The sequence below is a fragment of the Triturus cristatus genome, chromosome 4_2 (assembly GCF_964204655.1).
Source record: "Triturus cristatus chromosome 4_2, aTriCri1.1, whole genome shotgun sequence".
In the NCBI taxonomy this organism is placed as follows: Eukaryota; Metazoa; Chordata; class Amphibia; order Caudata; family Salamandridae; genus Triturus; species Triturus cristatus.
The window spans coordinates 96,139,487-96,161,098 of record NC_140586.1 but is presented as its reverse complement, the minus strand read 5'-3'; the positions used below and the strand labels follow the sequence as shown (position 1 = coordinate 96,161,098).

At 43.2% G+C, this 21,612-nt stretch overlaps 1 protein-coding gene across 2 annotated transcripts in view; it reads left to right on the top strand.

Moving 5' to 3' along the window:
* Window positions 1-21,612, top strand: part of LOC146833084 (complement C3-like) — a 595,871-nt gene that overhangs the window by 295,801 nt on the left and 278,458 nt on the right. For both annotated transcript variants that reach the window (XM_085600722.1, XM_085600721.1), the window contains exons 15-17: window positions 12,161-12,293; window positions 13,079-13,153; window positions 21,222-21,431. In XM_085600722.1, coding sequence (XP_085456848.1) covers window positions 12,161-12,293; window positions 13,079-13,153; window positions 21,222-21,431 — 418 coding nt within the window. The remainder of the gene's footprint in view (window positions 1-12,160; window positions 12,294-13,078; window positions 13,154-21,221; window positions 21,432-21,612) is intronic.

The following is a 21,612-nucleotide window of genomic DNA, read 5'->3' as shown; positions in this document are numbered from 1 at the left end:
TATTTATTGGTAGCCAAGTACACCATTGCCAGCCAAGAAACTGTGTACTTGGCTTTCATGGACTTGACGGCGGCCTTTGACCGAGTCAACCGTAGGAAATTATGGGCGGTCTTGGTGTGGACCCTGGACTTATTAACATTCTAATGGTATTGCACCAGAATACCACTGCCAGTGTCAGATACAATCAGGAGGGAAGTACCACCAACGCTTTCCCATGTTCAAGTGGGGTGAGACAGGGATGTATTCTGGCCCCATTTCTGTTCACCCTGTACATAAATGGCTTGGATCAGGCACTTAGCACTTTAATGGTTGATACACCGCGGATTGGATCAAGAGGGATCCCCGTCCTGCTTTAAGCAGATGACGCGGTTCTCCTCGCGCGGACATCCAAAGGGCTCCAGGGTTTGATAGACGGCTTTGTTTCCTTTATGGAGAACCTAGATCTGTCCCCCAATTTAACTAATTCATACATCATGGAAGTGGGGAAAAAAACGAGTAAAAACTATGTTTACTCGATTGGTTCCCATCACCTGGGAAAGGTGCACTCCTTTTCTTATTTGGGGATATTATTTGACAGTCGTCTTAATTTTAAGGCCCTTGTAGAAGAGAAATGCCGCACACTAGTGAGCTGCTCTGGGTCGATCATGAACTTTGCACGAAGGTTAGGCCGTTGGTCCCCGGAGCAAATACTGAGATTATACAGCTCTAAATGTTGTGCCAAAATTCTTTATGGAAGCGAGGTATGGGGTTTTATTGACACGCAGCATCTGCAGACCGGGGAAAACAAGTACCTCCGGCGCCTACTGAAAGTGCCTCAGAGCACATCGTCTCACATCATTCATGAAGAACTGGGTGTCAGTTATGTCAGAGATAGGCTGGAAGCCAAACCCCTAACCTGCTGGGCCAAAATATGGGCAAATACAGAGTCCTCATTTAGTGAGCAGAATATAACAGACCGCCTTGCCCGTGACCGGGGGATGAACATCCCATGGCTTAAGTATGTAAAGGAGACTTTAGAAGCCATAGGATGCGCAGATCTTTTTAATAACCCCACTAAAATGTCAGTGCATGACAAGACTTTGGTGCAGGCCCGGTTCCAGAAGCATGTTATAGCATTCAGGGAAGATAGGGAACTGGTTAAACAGTCAGTTAGAGAACACCTCCTGACTAAATCATGTTTAGGTATTGAGCCCTATTTATCTTATTTCCATAATGCCCATGATATATTTATAATGACACGGTTTAGGCTCAATCTATTGCACCACATACTAGCTGATCCGGCAGGATACACCCCGTCCATAGAGTTGAAGAGTCCGTGTGGCTGCGACCATCGGTCTCCTCAGGATACCCTTCACTTGTTTTATTATGCCCTTTTTATTCACTACCTAGGAGTTTGTTTTTAAAAAGTATTTTAAAGACTTCTAGATTTAAACATGCAAAGGTGGCCCTGTTATTTTTAAAATTGTCTACAGACACATTAACCCTGTTCTGCACTGTAAACTTTTTAAGGGCAGCCATCAGACTCAGAAATACAAGAGGTACCAGGTGAACAAATGTGGCTCGTAATACCAGTTTTTAAAAGGCACCAAAAAAAAAAAAAATGAATGAATTTGAAGAGGGGAAGGTTCTTTTAATTGTGATGGGAGCGAACATATATCAACTCTAAGCTGTAAAACTTTTATGGTCTTTTTTTATACTGAATAAAGTATTATTATTATTATTATTATTATTATTATTATTATAGATATGATTCAATTTAAAACCTCTCTCATATTTCAGTGTGTACAGGTGTTGTAGAAGTAACCTGTTAATTAATGGGGAATATCAAAAATGTCTACATTTACATCAATGCACAACATTAAAGATCCGCAGATATTATTAATATGTGCTCATAACCAAACACTCTCTGTCAACATGTTGCAAAAATAGGGAGAAGCAAGATCACAGTTACTGCGATGGTGACCAAACTGTTTCATAAACAAACATACATTTATTTGCTGACATGCTGTCTGTACCTAATCGTGCAAAAGAGTCCAAGATGAACTGTGGAATTTGTGACCCTAAAAGATAATATCCCATTTATTGGTTGATCTCTGGTCCAGTGTCCCAGTCAGAGTGGCAAAGAACTTCAAAAGGAGTGAAGGAACATCTGGAAGTTGTCAACAAACAGCATAGTTATAAAAGGACAAACGAAGTAGAAAGAAGACAAAGACACATGGAACTGGGTGGGGTGGGCAGACAGTGAGGAGGTGTGTTCTTGGGTGGAAATAAAACAAAAAAGTGACATTGTTCCAAAACAGTTTGACTTTAATTTTAGGAACTCAGAATAGATGTTGGCACATGAAAAAGAATCATATTCATAGCGACCCTACTGAATTCTTGTATTTTAGAAAAATAAAATGAACATGAAGAGAAATGTTTTGTAAGTGAACTCCCTGTCCCTGGAAAGCAGGTTCCCATGCTTGGTATTCAGACATTACTGTCCAAGAGGTATTTGGACATGCTTGGGCCTGAATGTAGAAACTCTTAATTTGGCAGAGGAGGATCTTAAGCTGGGGCTCAAAAACTCTGGATCCAGTGCCAAAAGGCAATGTCAAGTGTAAAACCAGAAATGGTAGTGAATTTTTCTTATCTATGTACGACAGTCTCTACTCCACAATATACTCAAAAGTCACCTTTTTGAGGACCAAATCACACTTATCTATTGAGGATCTTTAGTACGAGAGTGATCTCTGGATTCAGTACCAAAAGGCAATGTCAAGTGTAAAACCAGAGATGGTAGTGAATTTTTCCTATCTATGTATGACAGTCTCTACTCTACAATATACTCAAAAGTCATCTCTTTTGAGTACCAAATCACACTTAGCTATTGGGGATCTTTAGTACGAGAGTCGCCTGGGGTACCTGGTCCTTCTACCACTTTGATTAAAGTTCCACATTCATTATTCCAGACAAGTGCCCACTTAGCTGAAGTTTTTATTGCAGGAAAAATAAGCTGTATTCAGGGCAGTGGCTAAAAACTGTCTTATACTTCCAATATGTTGAGTGAAGCTGATTGTGAACAAGAGCAGGTCTAGGTGGTCAGAGTTAAAAAAAAAAATTACCTAAAAAAAACATAAGAAATGCCCCTTTCAGAAGTAGCAAGAATGGAAAGGTATGGTGTGCAGACAGAATGTCGAGTAAAAATGATCAAGTTGCCCAAATGTCGAGTAATAAATATCGTGGTTCCGAAATATCGACAGCAAGAATATCGTGGTCAAGAATATGGATTTAATGTAAGTAATATCAATTTTAAAAATATCGAAGTGTTTAATACTGTTTGCAAAAATATAGTTGTTAAAAATATCCTTTTTTTAAATTAATGTTATGTATTTTAGAACATATTTTATATGTATGTGATTAATGTTTTTCGTATAAGAATTGTTAGTATTTTTAATATATGTGTTACATTTTTAGTAGTTTTAAAAAAAAGAAATATTTGAATTTTGCGTTTTTAGTTCTGTAGCGGGTTGTGGATTTATAGTGGAATAGCGTGGGAAGTAATTTAATTATATTAAATGAATTGATTATTTTGTAATCATTAATATTTGTCTAATTGAGATATTATAGTTTTAAATATGTGAAGCAATTTATTATTAATTAACATTTGGATGGTAATTATTTTAATTAATTAATTGGTGATTAATTATGGTAATTGTGTAATTAATATTAGGTGTGTTGTGCTGTTTATAGGTGTAAAGGGTGGGAAGTAATTAATTTTAATTTATGAATTAATATTTGGCTGTTAATTAATTTTAAATCATTTATTAGTAATTAATGATGGTATCTGTTTAATTAATTTTAGGTGTGTGTTTTGGGGTTTACAGGGGTAAAGGGTGTTAAGTAGTTTATTTATTTTTATTATTACCTTCTTGTTAATTGATATTGTTTAAATTAATTAAAATTGTATTATGGTAATTGTGTAATTAGTTTTAGGTGTGTGGTGGTGTTTATAGGAGTAAAGGGTGGGAAGTAATTATAGTTGTTAATTAATGTTAATTATTTGATATTTATTTTTGGTAATTGTTTATTTTTTGTGTGTTGCTTTTACTTTTAAAGAGGTAAAGGGTGGGTATTAAATACATTTTATTTACTTTATTATTAGTTGTTAATATAAAAATTAGTTTTAATTGTGCCGTTCTTTGAACTCTCCTACCTGTCTCCTGGCCTTTAGTTCCTGTGCCTGCATTTGGGAAATCTTCACAACCCCCGCTTCGCGGGCGCCGTTCACCGGACTCTGGGGTCGCTTTGAGGACACGCTGCGGGACTGCGAGGCCCAGCAGGCTACTTGCTGTCCACACCTGCTGCCTCTTCCCCAGCGGACACGCCCTCTCCTGGCTACATAAGCCCAAGAAACCACTCGCTCTACGGGTGCCGTTCTTTGAACTCCCCTACCTGTCTCCTGGCCTTTGGTTCCTGTGCCTGCATTTGGGAAATCTTCACGACCCCCGCTTCGCGGGCGCCATTCACCGGACTCTGGGGTCGCTTTGAGGACACGTTGCGGGACTGCGAGGCCCAGCAGGCTACTTGCTGTCCACACCTGCTGCCTCTTCCCCAGCGGACACGCCCCCTCCTGGGAGGACCATTTAATTCAAACAATTCCCCGCAACGCGGGACGCGCGCGGGTGGTCACCGGGCTAAGCCCGGGCTAAGGGCGGGCCGTCTGAGGCCGTCCGAGGGCTGCCGAGGCTGGGCTGGGCCTACCCTCTTTGTTTGTTAATTTTGGTATTGTATTTTGTTATTTTTACTGATATCTTCTCCCTCGGTACATAGCCAAAAAATTAATATTGTTTACTTGTTATTATGTCCTTACGCTCAGGGAAAGAGAGACTGGTACAAGTCCAGACTTCGTCAGGGGTGGTGACAGGTCCCCTTGATGCTTTCCTAATTAAAGCGACGGGTATCTTAGAAAAAGAAATCGCCTTCGTAGAGAAACGTCTATCCCTAGACCTCATAACGGGCAAGCGCTCTTCCCTGGGTCGAATTGCTACAGCGATCTCCCCTAACAAAGTGAGCGCTATAGTCCCCAATACAAGCCAACATCAAGATCCTGATTTAGTGCCGGTAGGTTGATGTCATAATAAGGATGAACCCATTGTAATTGTAACAGGTGATGGCTTGTCTTCTAGCGATTCTATTTTTAGTTGGGAGGATGTTGCCCTACATACTGGTAGTCCAGCTCAACCTCAAATATCCAAGGGGGTTTCCCAAACTATTAAACGTCGTAAAAGGAAAAGAGTGAATAGAGTTCAAAAAGGAGGTATATCTAAAATCCCTAAATCTAATACTACAGTATTGAATCCATTGGCTGATGCCAGCTCTCATTCTCCCATACCTGTATTAACTGACACTAGTCCACATTGCCCGTTGGCTACAGGTAATGAGAAAGACTTATTAAATAAAATGGAAGTATTAGTTAAATCACTTATGTTACCCCTACTCGAACGCACTAGATTGATGAATGCAAATATTGACTCGTTGGAGATAATAGTTATCGCTAACAATGATATGCTGAACAAATTAACAAATAAGTAAAATACGTCTAAAACGTTAACTATTACCCCCAAAAATTCTGGGACGGGCGTAAGCACCACACCGGTAACCCAAGTTCCTGCCGAATATCCTAGTATACAACCATCGACAAGCTTAAACACTAAGGATGTTAACATTGGCAAGGAATCCAAGGGAAGTGTAATGGCAAAATCAAAGTCTAACCATAGCGCCCTAACGTTGAGGAGCCAAGAGAATCCCCTTGCTGAGCCCGTTAAGAAGGATCTTAAACAGAATGTCCACTGCATTGACCTTCCTCCCGAGGCCACCCCATATACAATAATTCTGACGAGAGTATCGGTCGTTAAAGAAGAAAAATCTGAAACATTTAGGGAGCTCAAAAATAAAGTAGTCTTTTGGTTGAATAAAAATAGACCTCTCCCACCGACCTCTGTTACGGAAATCCTTAATGTCAGAAGAGTAAAATGGGTGGGGTATTGCCCTAAGGACCTAGAGGGGGATTGTATTATAGTTAATTTCAGGGACTCATGGGCGGTGGATTTTATACGTAGGGAACCTAGATTTGGTAGGATGGGTGATGTGCAAACTTTGGACCTTAACTACTTCTATCCTAAAAGAAATAGGGGTCCTCCTACTATACCTATGTTTAATCATCATAGTAAATCCAGGGGTAGATTCCTAAATGGATTGGCACCCTATACCCCTTATCCTATCCCTCATTTGTATAATCGCTTTGAACCACTCTCTGACCTTGAGTGTATTGATTGACTTCCTCCCAATAATGGTGGGGTCAGTCTACCAGATAATAATGTTAGAGTTGGTGAGGGTTCTAATAATATTGACCTAGCAGCAGATGGTGCTGTCAGTTGTAGCTAATGTGACTCGGTTCCAGTAGATCGTGGCAGGAGTAAAGAGAAAAAAGACAAGATTTGTGGGATTGATATGGCTAGATATCCCTCTGTCAGTTGTCTGCTAGCAGAGAGGGGCGAGCGGGGCCCAGTAAATGGGGGAATGAATCAAGCAAAATTAACATTTCAGGACACTGGGTTGAAAATTGCATCATGGAATATTGCTGGACTTAAGGGAAAGTTAGGATCGGAGGATTGGACAGTTTTTATTGACAGGTTTGATATTTTAATTTTTCATGAAAGTCGGGCACCTGATCCGTTATTTCGGACAGGTTACTTAAACTTTTTTAAACCGGCAATACAGGGGAAAAAAGGAAGAGCCTCTGGGGGCTTAGTTATATGGGCCAGGCAAACTAATAACTATAGGATAGTGGAAGTTCCAGTTATGAACCCTGATATTCTGGGAATATAATTAAGTAGGGCGGACCATAAGAGCTTGTTTATTATAAACATCTATGCTCGTGGCCTACCTGGGGGGAGGTGTCCTGCAATTATTGATGAGTTGGACTCATACCTTGAAGTAATTGGGAGGGATAACCCCATATTATTAGCAGGGGATCTGAATTGTACATTTGAACCCTTGACGTGTGAATGTCAGGATACACGGGAGGAGGAAGATGCAGTCTGGAATGTTCCAGTCCTGGCCCTAAATCCCATCAAAAAGGCAACTGAGGCGGCTTTACACTGGCTTGGCCTGTGTTTGGAATGGGGGCTTAGAGCGGTTAATGGTCGCTCCTTTTCTGACAAAAATGGCCAACCAACTTTCGATAATGGGGCCAGTACTAGCAGAATTGATTATATTGTGTTAAAAATGGAGTATTGGTCTCTGCTGGATGATATGGAAGTTGTTGCTCGGCCAGAGAGCGACCACAATCCTTTAGTCTTAAGTTTGAAATACTTAGTTGGCCAAGGTGAGACAGATGTAGCGAGGTGTTATACAGCAGAGACACTTCTTACTAATGATAGACGTAGGGTCCATTGGCCTAGGGTCTTGGAGGACCCTGATTTGCTGCAAGAGTTATCCCTGGAAGTATCTTCTTCCTGGGGTGTACTTCAGGATCTGCCCATCGCTATAGGTGCATTACATCAGATTAGTAACACACATGACCAGCTATTTGAAAAATTAAAAGTCCTACTCTCTAAACCTGCAAACTCTGGGAAAAGTGCTGCTATGGGATCCCGTCAGAAATGGTATAATAAACCCTGTAGGGAGGCGCACAGCGATTTGATTAAAGTCATTAAATCTAGAGTTAGCCCTGATATTAAAAAGGCCCGTGTGAGGTATAAAAAGGTTCTGTGGGAGGCGAAGCGAGAGTGGGATGAGTCCCATTGGCAGGACCTCTATGAGGCCTGTCTATCTTCCAATCAGATTACATTCTGGGAGGTGGTGAATTGGGGCAGAAACCCAGACTCGCAAATTCCAGAAAATCATGTCCCCACTGATGCCTGGGTGGACTTTTATTCTTCCCAGTTCAAAGGAATAGTGAACGTACCTGATTATGTGGTGGAAACTTCGATACAATTGCATGCCCCACTATCCCAATCTTTAATGTTTCTGAATGAGGATACAGAATTGGCATTGGGTCTGATACATTCGGGGAAAGTACCCGGCATGGATTGCATCCCAGCAGATCTTTTTAAATTAGACCAGTGGATCTGGGTCCCTTATATTACGAAGATTGCCAACGCCATTGCCAGTGGGGCCAGGATTCCTGATTCATGGAAAGGGGCGGAAATCCTCCCAATTTTTAAATAAGGGGATCGTTCTGCCTCGGAGAACTACCGCCTTATTAGCCTTATAGACGCCCTACAGAAAGTTGTAGCAAGGATGATCCTGGCGAAAATTCAGATGTGGATGGAGAATGAGAGTATTCTCTCTCCAATGCAAGCGGGTTTTAGATCTAGTATCAGCACTATTGACCAAGTATTCAGATTTATCCAGATATACTGGAAAGTAGTGCTACTGGGTGGAGGAACTATATATGCTGCCTTTGTGGACCTTAAGTCCTCTTTCGACCTTGTGCCCAGGGCCGTGCTAGGTGATATAGGGATGCCGCAAGACCTTCTCGAATTAGTGATAAGACTACACATGGGCAACTTTGCTAGGGTTAGGTGGCGGGGACAGGGTCAGGTGACGGATAGTTTTCCTGTTACTCCTGGAGTTCGCCAGGGGTGTGTCCTGGCACCCACTTTATTTTTGTTATTTCTTAACCAAGTGGTTCGTTTCTTCTCTGAAACCCCCACTGATGCCCCAATTTTGGGTGGTATTAAGTTCCCCTTGCACATATTTGCAGATGATACGTTAATCCTCTCTAAGACTCGTAAGGGTCTACAGACAGCGATTAATAGATTTGAGGATTTTTGTAAACTAAATGATCTGCAGGTTAATGTGAGCAAAACTAAATTTATGGTACTAACTAAAACTCGACCCTTAAAAAGTCATGTTAGTATGAATGGGGTTGAGCTTGAACAGGTGGATGTCATGACCTATCTTGGGGTGATTTTAGATTCTCATCTGCGTTGGCAGCCCCAGGTGGACGCTATTTGCTTAAAATATGCTCGATTTACGGGTACCCTAATCCAGGAGCAGCGAAAATCGCTGACTAAAAGGGTAATGCCAGCCCTAAAAATATCTAATGCAAGGATTAGTTCTGCCATATTGTATGGTGCTGATCTCTGGGGATATAAGGATTTAACTCCTCTGGATAGAATACAAAACAAATTCCTACGCAATTTGGTTAGTTTACCCCAATCCACACCAATTAAACCCTTATTGTTGGATATGGGTTGTAAAACAGTTAAGGAACAAGCACGGTACCGGTTGGTAGCATTATGGAGACGTATTTGGACCACGCCAGAACTGGCCCTATTTGCTAAGGAAATTCAAGATGTAAGATCCATTTCGGGTTATGCAAAAATTCCCTGGTTTAGAGAAGTAAGGACAATCTTGGATAATATGTGACTTAGTTTACTGTGGTCTGACCCGGGCACAAATGCCTTTCCCTCTACCAAAGACTTTAAAATGCTATACTGGGCAACTGTTAAACAACAATTAGTCTCGCAATCGGACTCGCTTACACTAACGGGTCAGTTCCTAGTACATAAGCTGGATCCCCATATGGAGGATTACTGGGATGTAATTACGAGGAGCCTAGATAGAAAATTATATCATCAGTTTAGAGTGGGGTCATTACCCCTGAGATCTTTTACTAAAAAGTGGCAAGGCCAGTCAAATGAATACTGTCCATGGTGTAAGGAAAACAGGGAAAGTGTTGGTCACTTTTTCTTTGCCTGTCCTGCCTACTCGGCGCCAAGGTGTAAATGGCTAACGCCTATCTGCAAACGGTTGAACTCCAGGCGGTGTGCAGATACATTATGGGAATTAAGATTTAATACTACAGAGATTATCATTATTGGCGTGGCGAAATTTTTAGGGTGGGCATGGATTATTAGAGCCAGATAGGTCTAATGTACCATGATAATTTTTAAATTATATGTATACAAATTTAAAGTTGTAAATACGTCTTGAAATGAGGTTTAATAATCTTTTATGAAATGCTTTAATGATTATAAACAGTTGGTTTTAACTGTTTAAACAGTTTTTTATGAACTATGGTGTATGTATTACATTTTTCTTTTATAGACTGTCTTTTATGATGAAATATTGAAATAAAGACGTATGAACTGAACTGAATTGTGTTTTAATATTGTTTAGTTTAATTGAGGTATGTGTTGTGGATATTATAGTGTTAAAGTGTGTGTAGTCAAATAATGTTTATTAGTTTTTTTATTAATAATATTTTTTAATTTATTATTAATTATGTAAGTAAATTTAATTTAAAATGTTGAAGTGTTATGTTTTTGGTGTGGTGCTTTAGGGTAAGAAATAAAAATAAATATATATTAATGAAAAAAAAATCGTTTGTCAATATTTTTCAATTTAAAAAAATATTTGGCTTTAAAAAATATTTTTGTTTTATATAATATTTGTAGGTTTTTGTTATATGTAATTAATATTATAATTTGTATTCTTTTTATATATTTATTACATTTGATTTTTAATTTTTTTGAATAATGTTTGTTTATTTTTATGATTTTTATAAATTTGTATAACTTTGAAAGTGAATAGTAATTTTTGCCTCTCCGCTATCCAACACTTTCCCTAATGTTGCACTCACTGGACTGGGAATAGTAATTTTTACCTATCCGCTATCCAGCACTTTCCCTACTGTTGCACTCACTGGAGTGGGGATAGTAGTTTTTACCCCTCCGCTATCCAACACTTTCCCTACTGTTGCACTCACTGAAGTTGGAATAGTAATTTTTACCCATCCGCTCTCCAACACTTTCCCTACTGTTGCACTCACTGGAGTGGGAATAGTCATTTTTACCCCTTCGCTATTCAGCACTTTCCCTACTGTTGCACTCAGTGGAGTGGGAATAGTAAATGTTACCCCTCCGCTATCCGACACTTATCCTACTGTTGCACTCAGTGGAGTGGGAATAGTCATGTTTTACCCCTCTGCTTTCCAACACTTTCCCTACTGTTGCACTCTTTGTACTTGGAATAGTAAATTACATTTCTCCCCTATCCAACACTTACCCTACTGTTGCTGCCACTCAAGTGGGAATAGTTATTTTTACCCCTTTGCTCTCCAACACTTTCCCTACTGTTGCACTGATTGTATTTAATTGAAATTTAAGTTCAAATATTTTTTAATAGTTGAATGTTTATATTTATGATAGATTTGTGTTTTTTTATATTTTAAATCATTAATATATAATTGTATTTCTTATATTATTTTAAATTAAAAATAATAGTTTATTGATTGTTTTAAAGTAAATATATGTATAATTATTGTGTGTGTGTTTATTTTTTTAATTAAGTTTATTTGTTATATTTTTATTGAAATGTATATATTTTTTATTTTGCTAAAATTATATTTAATATTTAATATATATCATTTTATTTTATATTTATATACAAGTCAATCTTTTATACATCTATATTTTTTAAAACAATATTTTTGTACTTACCTTTAAGTATAGAAGTCAGTATTTTTGTTGTCTATATTTTTTACTCGATATTTTAAAAATCAATATTTTTTACATCGATGTGGTGTCAGTGAACCAAAAGGTATTACCTAAAGCCCAAAAGAAGGGAAACTCACATGAAGATACTTAATCTTGCAACTGTCCTATTTCCTCCCCCCCCCCTTCAAAAAGAGAAAAGGAAGTGGACAGGAAAGGTTGGTGACACAAGGATTGGGATGGGGAGTGAGTGCTTGTAAGAACACTCACAGTGGGGCCCTTCTGAAAGATCTTTGAAATGAGAGAATCTTTTGGGGTAGTCTTTTGACTCTGCTTGTGGATAAAGATCGTAACACTAGTTTGAAGGAAGGAGGGGACAGAAGCATAAACAGGAGAATGGACATTAGTCATACCCTAAACTGCACTTACTACCTTTGGTCTCAGGCCTCTTGAAGGCATAAGCAGTAACCAAAGATCAATAGCTCTCTAGCACCTTCTTCACTTACCATACTTTTCACTTCTTTATCTTCCCCTACCTCCTCCACAAAAATAAATATTGCATTTGAAGAGCTAAAGAGCAGTAACATTGATATGTATGTTAACAGTGAAGAGGATAGACGTAGAGTGCAAGAAACTGCAATCAGTGACCGGTGTTTATATATCCTTTCCAGATATGGGACACTGTGGAGAAAAATGACGTTGGCTGCACTGCTGGAAGTGGAAGTAGTAATGCTGGAGTCTTTAATGACGCTGGCCTATCCTTTCAGACTAACTCAGATAAGGGAAACACGCTACCAAGAAGAGGTATTTGGTGAACAACTGCGACTGTGTTCCATGTTTAAGTTTCTGTACTAGGTTGTTTCAGGACAAACCTCATCACATAATTTCTATCACAGTGTTTGAAGATTTCGTACTGTAGGGGAACTTTGGTTTCTACTTTCCCCTGTCATTCATCCAGTTGTACATCAGGTTGTCTGCAGCTCCTACAAGAATCAGAAATTGTTCATAACATACGCCAAATGCAGTTTCTAAAATGGCTCTGAGGCACTATCAATTCATTGGTGGGAATAGGGAGGTCTTGGTAGTAATGAGACAAAGTGATTTGGCCGACTAAAGAACTCAATTGAAAGTAGTGGTTAGAAATGAAGTGATGAGCTTCCCCTTTGACCAAAGACTAAGGCAATGTTGGTGTGAGCCAGCCCTTTGGTCTTCAGGACTTAAGGTGTTTTTGTACACTCTGTTGAGAGTCAAATGTTAGTAGAGTAGAGTGAGAACGCAAACCAGCCCTGGCAATTAATTTGGACCGGTACCGGGAGGAGGGGTTGGGGTGGAAGGAAACACTGCTGCTGCTTTTGTTACAGGGGGACAATATTGCAGCACTGATGCAAAGTCATTCTCCAGTAACAAAAATGGCCCCACTGGTCCAAAACCGGCCCCACCCTTCCGGCTCACCGGGAAAACGCCCAGTGCCCGCTACAGCCAGTCCGGACCTGCATGCTAAAATATGACATGAGTGTACAGGTCCAATATTCTTCTATTCAGTCACTCCTCTGTATTAATTGATCTTATTCACCTGTGTTTTATTGCAGATCTTCGATGCGCACAGGGCATACAAGGACGAAGACGTCGCTCACCAATGTCCCCAAGAGCCAAAGCTGCTAAAGGTTTGTATAGCAGAATTGGCCCGTTTGTGAACGCAAAAAAAAGGATTTTCGCATGTATTAGAACCAAATTGCGATTCGGTAACCTGTCACTGAATCACAATTTTAGTTTGCGATTTGGTATTACGAAGGGGTGTGTTTAGGGCGTCTCACCCTAATACCGAACTGCTACGGTATGTTTGAATGTTTTGAGACCAAAATGCGGTTGCAAAACATTCACATTTTACCACCTACTTCAAGTAGATGGTAACCCATTTGCAAATGGGAAGTGGTCCCAAGGGACCCCTTCCCCTTTGTGAATGTTTGTAAAAGCATTTTTTAAGAGCAGGCAGTGGTCCCAGGGACCACTTCCTGCTCTTAAAAAATGAAAGGAAAACGTTTTATTTTCATTTTTGAAAAGCATCCCGGTTTCTTTAAGGAAAACGGGCTGCTTTACAAAAAAAAGATTGCTTTATTTAAAAGCAATCACAGACATGGTGGTCTACTGACCTCGACAGGCCACCATCCCTGTGATTTTTGCGATTCCTAATGGGTCACAAATTGCGACCTACCTTATTAATATTCATGAGGTAGGTCAATTGCGACCCACTGAAAATCGTAGAAACTGTTCAAAACACTTTAATACATGCCGTTTTGCAATTTCCTAATTGCGAATCGCAAGGATTCGTAATTAGGGGATTGCAAAGCGTTTTCTTCATACATATGGCCCGTAGGGAGTAGGTTTTTGTTTTTTGTATAGGGCTATCATTGTTTTCTACACAGTTACTAGATGGTAACCCATTCGCAAATGGGAAGGGGTCCCAAGGGACCCCTTCCCCTTTGTGAATGTTTGTAAAAGCATTTTTTAAGAGCAGGCAGTGGTCCCAGGGACCACTTACTGCTCTAACAAATGTCATGTGGCATTACTGTGATGCTTATTCACACTCAGTTCTTTCTTGTGCTCTGTAGAGTAAAGATCCTGAAGTCAGGGTCTCTATTCATTCATCCAATGTGAAGTATTGATCTAATAAATACTATTCACTTTGAAGAAGATTCTTTATCTAAACTTTCAAGTATTTCTTTGGAATTAGACTGTTAAGAGGGCCATTTAGTGTAGAGAAAATAACAGTTCTTTATGAGGACAATGCATTTCTGATGATCACCAACAAAAGGCATTCCCAAATGTTCCCTGGTTCGAAGATGTCTGCTTGGATTTTGAGACACCGGCGACTATCGCTAATGAGATGCAGAGTAGGCGTTCCCGAGCAAAAAGCCGCGACAACACCACTCTGCAGCATTCACAACGACCAGCCAGATCGGCGATAAGAACACAAAACATGCGATAAGGTGCATTAGCTGCAGGAAATTAACACCTGCTCCGACCTGGTGCAAAGCCGGACGACAACCTGCACCATCAAATGGAGCCCAGCCCAGAGCCACACATGAAGTACAACAGATGCCTTGGAGCCACTCACCATGCATCCCGGAGCCCCGAGAAGGCAACAACACCCACCGCCACCACACCCAGGATCATCACCCCCCTGGACCACCCACCGCCCCCCCCCACGGACCACCACTAAGGCAGCACAAACAAAGACAGCAGACCTTCAGGACTGCACCAGCCTCACAGACCCAACATCAGACAATGTCAATGCCCACTACTGGCACAAAAGGACAACCATCCACCGCATCCTGAACATCATTGCCCACAGGATGACAGTACCAACACAGCGGCCAACCAACATCCCTCCGCAGAAAAAGCTGCTGACTGTGCTGCACCTGTTGGACACTGGGACCTCCCAACCAACAACCGCCAGAGTCGGGGGAGTCTCACAGCCAGCCCTATACAAGTTCCTCACACCTGTCCAGGATGCCATCATCAGCTAGGTACCCCAGTGCCTATACGTCCCCCACAATGCGCTGGAACAGTTGGAGACCAAACAAGGACCATATGCAATAGCTGGACTCCCGCACGTGTCATGGGCAATCGACTGCACACATGTCCTACTTGTGCCCCCTGCCGACACTGCACACATTTCTGCAACAGGAAGCACACAAATAACATCAATGTGCAGGCAACAGTGGACCACCGGGGACTCTCCACCAATGTTGTATCCAACTACCCAGGCAGTGGGCATGATTCCTTCAGCATCTGACAGTCCATCATAACCAGCAATTCCAGGATGGCATCTATGGGAATGCACTGCTCGTTGGCAAGTACCAAATGAACATACCACACACCTCAACTCCACAATCATGCAACTCACAACTCTGGCAATGCACACATCACAAAATCACATACAACATGCCAAACAACATGCCCACCCACCAGACATGACAGCACTACTTACTGTGGTAACCTTGGTCAGCCATGTTCATGAGTCATCAACAGCATGGCACGTCAGCCACACAATAGCGGAATGCGGGTAGAGGTTGGGACCAGGCATGTGTGAAGGAGGCAAGTGACCCATGAATGAGAATGCACACAATGCCAAGTGTGGCGGAGATGTGCTGCACAGACTGCAGTATGCAGACCACAAACATACCCATGTCGACATGCACTACTGGTGTAAGGAGTGTAGAGGACAGTGGACAAAATCATGTCACCCCAGCCAGTGGGGAAGATCACGGAAATGTAGCTTGTGACGTCCCTCCTGTAAGCATGTACGGAGTGGGCTTGCCCGGCGTACACCAGGCCAGTGTAGGGGTGTGAATAAAAAGCACGTAGCTCTGGGCATGGTTTTCTTCCGGAATGCCCAACGTGTCTGCCAGGGTGGCGCCTCCCACCCCGCCACGAGGCCAACGCCGTCGCAGTGAGCGGTGTGGCCTGCGATCCTGTGCACCTGCTGCACCCCGAGCCGCTGGTCCCCGAACCCGTCATGCCCGCCGCGGTGCAGCCAGGCCTCACTGCTCACCTGCCGATACCGGCGTGTGTCAAAGAGGGCCCACCACATGCCGGCGCAAGCTCCAAGCCTGAGGCCCGCGACCTTGGCAGCCCCCTCAGACAATCACAGCCTCTGCGACAGGCCCGCTTTACTCCTTTCTCGTTGACGTACTCTACTGCTGCCTCCGGCCTACACTACGGTCAAGTAGGTCACCCTTTTGGAACTGAGTCTTGATTATGCAATGGCCGAGTACACACTTAATGGCTGAGTTGATAGCACTGTACTCCCTATGATGTGGTGCCACCAACTCTGTGCATAGCATTCGAACTACACCTGTCTGTGTTCCCTTGCTGACTACAGCTTTCGGCCTACACTATGGTGAAGTAGGTCACACATATGGAACTGAGTCTTGATTTCATGATGTCCGAGGCCATATATACATGGCAGCCTTACGTCACTGTACTCCCTTCGATCAGGTGGCAGCAACTCTGTGCATGCGGACCGCTACCGCCGGCCTACACTGCGGTCGAAAAGGTCACACATTGGGTACTCAGTCTTATTTATTCATGGCAGATTGTATATTATTGCCTCATCACAGACTGCATCCCCTTTCAGCTCTGGTGCCACTAAGTCTGTTCCCCGACATCCATGGACACTTTCTGGTTGAACTTTGGTGGCGACTGAGTCTATGGACTGGGGGTTGTCTTCATCATCATGTCAGTGATGCTGACTTTGTGGCAAAAACAAGGCTGTAGCATTCCACTCCTCTTCCGGCTGGCTTCTGCTCTCTGCATCATGCCCCATTCCACTGTCCCCCGCAAGCCTCTGCCACATCCACCTTGGACATCGACGAGGACCCGCTCAGCTTGCGTGTCCCTATCTCACTGCACTGCAAGTCACCATCCCATGGCAGTGGGCCTGTGCCGGCTGCAGTGCATCCGGTGCCACTAACTCTGTGCAGCTCAAGTCATGGGCCCTGTCTGATAGCATATTGGATGGCCTCTGGGTCGATGGACTGTGGGTCATCAAGGCCATGTGTCTGTGGCTCTGCGCTGTCCACTGCCTCCGGCCTCAACTGTGGTCCACCAGGGCTCACACATCAAATCGAGTCCAGACCTTCCCGTACGTCACATCACCGCAGGATGCACACGCCACCACCGCCAGGACCAACTCCATACAGCAGGTGCCAGAGTCGGGAGTGTCTTACTGCCAAACTATCAGAGTTGCTCACACCTGTCATGGGTGCCATCTTCAGCTTGATGCCCTGCACAGCTCTTCAGGTGCCACTAACTCAGTGCACCACAAATCATGGACCATTCTGCTTGCATGTGGATGTACACTGTACTTTCTCCAGCTACCACCATGAATCCTCACAGTTGTTTCTGTTATGCTGGTGTTTTCTGTTTCCGCTTTAATGATGATCACTGTTCAAGTTGTTGCCAGCACCAACGACTCCATGAGGGCTGGCTTACACTCACCCTACACACATCCATCACATGCATCACTGTACATGTGACCATGGCAGTAAAGGTGTAAAGCGCACGTGTCCGTAGCCAGTTCAATGGACTATCTGAGTGTGCCCATGTGCTTATGATGTATGCATTAGGGCCCCGGGCCCTATAACATTACATTGTGCCTTGTACAGCGGGCGCAGCCGTGTCACCGCAGGCAGCAGGTGAGACCTTGCACATGTAACTTTCTCATCCCCCACTCAATGGACTGGGCTGGCGTGCACTGGTCCAGCGTGGGGGTGTGGATGATTATCCCGTGGCTCTGGGTGTGGTCAGTCCTGGAAATGTGCAAATGCAGGTGTCTCTGTCACAGTGTGGGTCTCCTTTGGGGAGTGTAGGTGGTCCCTGATGGGACTTAGACACCCACGTATGTGATCTAGTTTGGCTTCCACGAGGCAGGACCCCACCCGCACCTGATCGGCCACCCCCTTCTGGCAGTCTGACACCTAACCTTGGAATGCGATGTGTGCTTTGGTGGACTGCTGGGAACCAGCCGTGGTGGTGCGTGCATCCAGCTGTGTTGTCTGTGCAGGGGGTGGGGTTTTCTCGATGCAGCTGGGCTACACTGCTCCTGGAGGTCGATTGCCCAAAGATGTCCATGAACTGTTGTAGGGCGTCAGTGTCGGAAGTGTGGAGGTCCTCTTCAGAATCACTGTAGAGTTGTCTGGTCTGCTCTGCTGGAGGTGTTGGTTGTCCCTCTGCAATGTGAAGGGGAGATGCTTGTTGACATTGTGTTGGCATGCATGTTTACGCATTATTCAAGTTTACATACAGACTGCATGACAATGTACATTGTGACTTTGGGAGGAGCGGACTATTTGATGTGGGACAGTGGACATTTGGACTACGTGATGTAGGTGGGGTTGTACACGTACATTTTCATCTCACAGTTCCCTGCTATGTCAGATGTGATTGGCCATTTTCCACGCACAGGCGGACCCAGTTGTGTCCTCTGTTCTGCAGTGTACGTTTTGCACTGTGTACCACATTGTCATCCATGTAGATGTGCTGTCATTGTGTCATTGCTATGTGTGTGTGCTGAATTGTGGGAGGGTGGCACCTGCAGCTTTGATTTTGCTGCCCCTTATCCCTTGGAGGCGGTTTGCCTTTGACTTTTGTGCTTTTAAGGTGCTGTGAAGTTGGCGACTTGGGTCATTTGTGCTCTTGGACGGTTTTTGTACTCTTGTGCATTGTTTGCAGAAGTATTGTTGACATCAGTGGTTGTTTGTGCACGTGGATGTGTCTGAGTGTGACCTGCTCATTTCCGGATGTGGTCCACATTCAGCCACCTCAGTCTCATGGCGTGCACAATGTAATGGTGATTGTACTCCAGCCATGCTGCTCGTCATGTGGTGTCACTTGCATTGTCAGTGTGGCTCTCACATATGCATCTTTGCTGTGTTTCGCATGGGTGCATGTGTGTGTCGTGGAATTGGTGATGTGTGGGGTGTGACCCCTTTGGGCACATGGTGGACGAGGGCCTACTTGATGCTTGTATGTGTGCTTCAGTGTGCCACGGGGATCAGGGACATGACCCAGGGTCATTGTGGGTGTGCAGTGTGCTAAACGTCATTGTGCATGTGTGCCATTGTGCCTGCCCCCCCCGTCTCCCCAGTCCCTGTTCGTTACTCACCCTGTTGATGTTGTGTCAGGTCATGTCGAGCAGTGTCCGGACTCTCGACTCCTTGCCCTGTCTCTACACTGATGACTGTGGCCACCATTTGCTCCTGCTCCTCCTGTGGCGCAGGACTCCCACCTCCATTCGCCGTTGCTGCCTTCCTGTTGGCAGCGGATTTCTGCTTGGTTTGACTTTTCACATCGTGCCACTGCCAGAGCATATTTCCCTCCTTGACACTCCGACTGCATTCACAATGGAATGCCATTTTTCTGTCTGTGTTGCCAATAACACGGTGGAGGTGAAGGACAGTTGTTGTTAGTGATCTGTCACCTCCGTGATGACGATCCGGTTGTCATGCGGACTGTACCCCGTCTTCCTCTTCCTCTTCTCTTTGGCCTTCCCCGACCCCGAGGTTCCTTGCTAGTGGTCTGTGGGGCTTGTGGGTTTCACGTTGACCTGGGCACTCGTTCCGGGTGCATCCATGTTGCTACGCAGTTTATTTTGTTTTTGTTGTGTTTTTTTCTTGTGCTTTTATAGGGCATTTTCCCACATGACGCATGGGAATTGCAGGCCTGTCGCTGGTTATCGCTGATTTTTGTATCGCTGTTGGCCTCATCGCAACTTTATTTGCATTCGTGTATCGCATTTTTGCGGCATCGCATTGATTTTAACGCGGATATTTGAGGCGTTATTGTGGGACTATCACATGGTACCACCAGGTTGAGAATGCTACATTAACACGGCGTTGTTTTCCCGTGATAGACTGCGATATGCCAAGTTGCGTTAAGCTAAATTTGCGGTGGTTCTCACACGGTTCTTGAGAATATGCCCCTAGATCTTGGAACACTTTTTACAAAGAGAAATCTATTTTAAAAACACTATATTTAGTTAGTGACTTTTTCCTATCTTTTTCTTTTTAAAGAAAATAAAAACTCAAATAAAAAAAAGCAATTGGGGTGATCCCACCTTTTTAACGCCCCTTTCCACAAGAAATAAAGCTGGAAATGATATTAGCCATAACTTTCCCTGAAGATGAATATTAAAGTTATGATTTAGGGAAGGCAGTTACGCAGCCCCAAAACTTCATGTGGCATTACTGTGACGCTTACTCACACTCAGTTCTTTTTTGTGCTCTGTAGGGTAAAGATCCTGAGTTCAGGGTCTCTATTCATTCATCCAATGTGAAGTATTGATCTGATAAATACTATTCACTTTGAAGAAGATTCTTTATCTAATCTTTCAAGCATTTCTTTGGAATTAGACTGTTAATAGGGCCATTTAGTGTAGAGAAAATAACAGTCCTTTAGAAGGACAATGCATTTCTGATGATCACCAACAAAAGGCATTCCCAAATGTTCCCTGGTTTTAAGATGTCTGCTTGGAGTTTCAGACCTATTGAAACATGATTCCCCAGATAGCCCCTTTAGAAGGTTCGGAATGGCCCAGCATACCAAAGAGATAGTATATGTGAAAAAGATTTACCAAATCTCTATGAATAAAGATGTCCCAATGGCGAAGCAAAGAAAAGTTGTCTGTGGTACCTAATGATCCAAGCACCTTAGTTAAATCAGTGCAGGAAAGAAGACAAAATACCTCAGAATGGTGCCAGGGTACAAGGCGAGTGAGGGAGATATGCACACACAGTGCCACACACATCACCAAGTAGAAAAGGCCTCAGAATGTAAAAGTCCATGGGTGCGCATGAGAGTTGGGGCCAAGACACTGATAGACGGCTCATGTATGGGTCCTTCATATCATGTCATATTTTTATAGCAATTCATGCACCCAAGAACAGATTCAAATTTCTGTAGCCTAATAGGAAAATTACCAAAAGGGTGATGAAGGGAAAAATTGATCCAGGGATAGAGGGCAAAGTGGATTTCTAACATATTTTGTGTTGTCTGTGTCAGCTGAAGATTCTATGGTACAGGTTCAGAGGCAGGATATCCCTCAGTCATATCTGCATATGTACATGAGGGTTCTATTGTCGGTCATTTTGCAATCCCTCATTCGTGCAGGGACACCAGGTAAAATGAAAAGATGTCTTGATTAATGCTCTGCTGTCTTCTGTTTTGTAGCACAGCAATACCAGAACCAGCAGCTCAGAAAGTGCTGTGAGGATGGCATGCAGGAGAATCCCATGGGCTACTCCTGTGACAAAAGGGCCACCTACATCCTGGATGGGCTTGAGTGCACCAAGGCCTTCCTGGACTGTTGCAAGCACGTCTTCGAGAGCTTCAAAAAGATCAACTTATTTGCAGTAATGCAGCGCCGGCCTGGGATCAAACGTAAGCATTTTAAGACAACCCAGACTCCTCTTCCAAGACCAGATTCTGAATGCTTTTCTATGAGTAGAAATGTTGTTCTCCACTCTTCAGTGTTAATTATACCTGCACATTGAGGACTTATGCATAAAGCCTTTTCAGTGTATGAACATATTACTAGAGAAGCTGCACGATTGAGTCATGC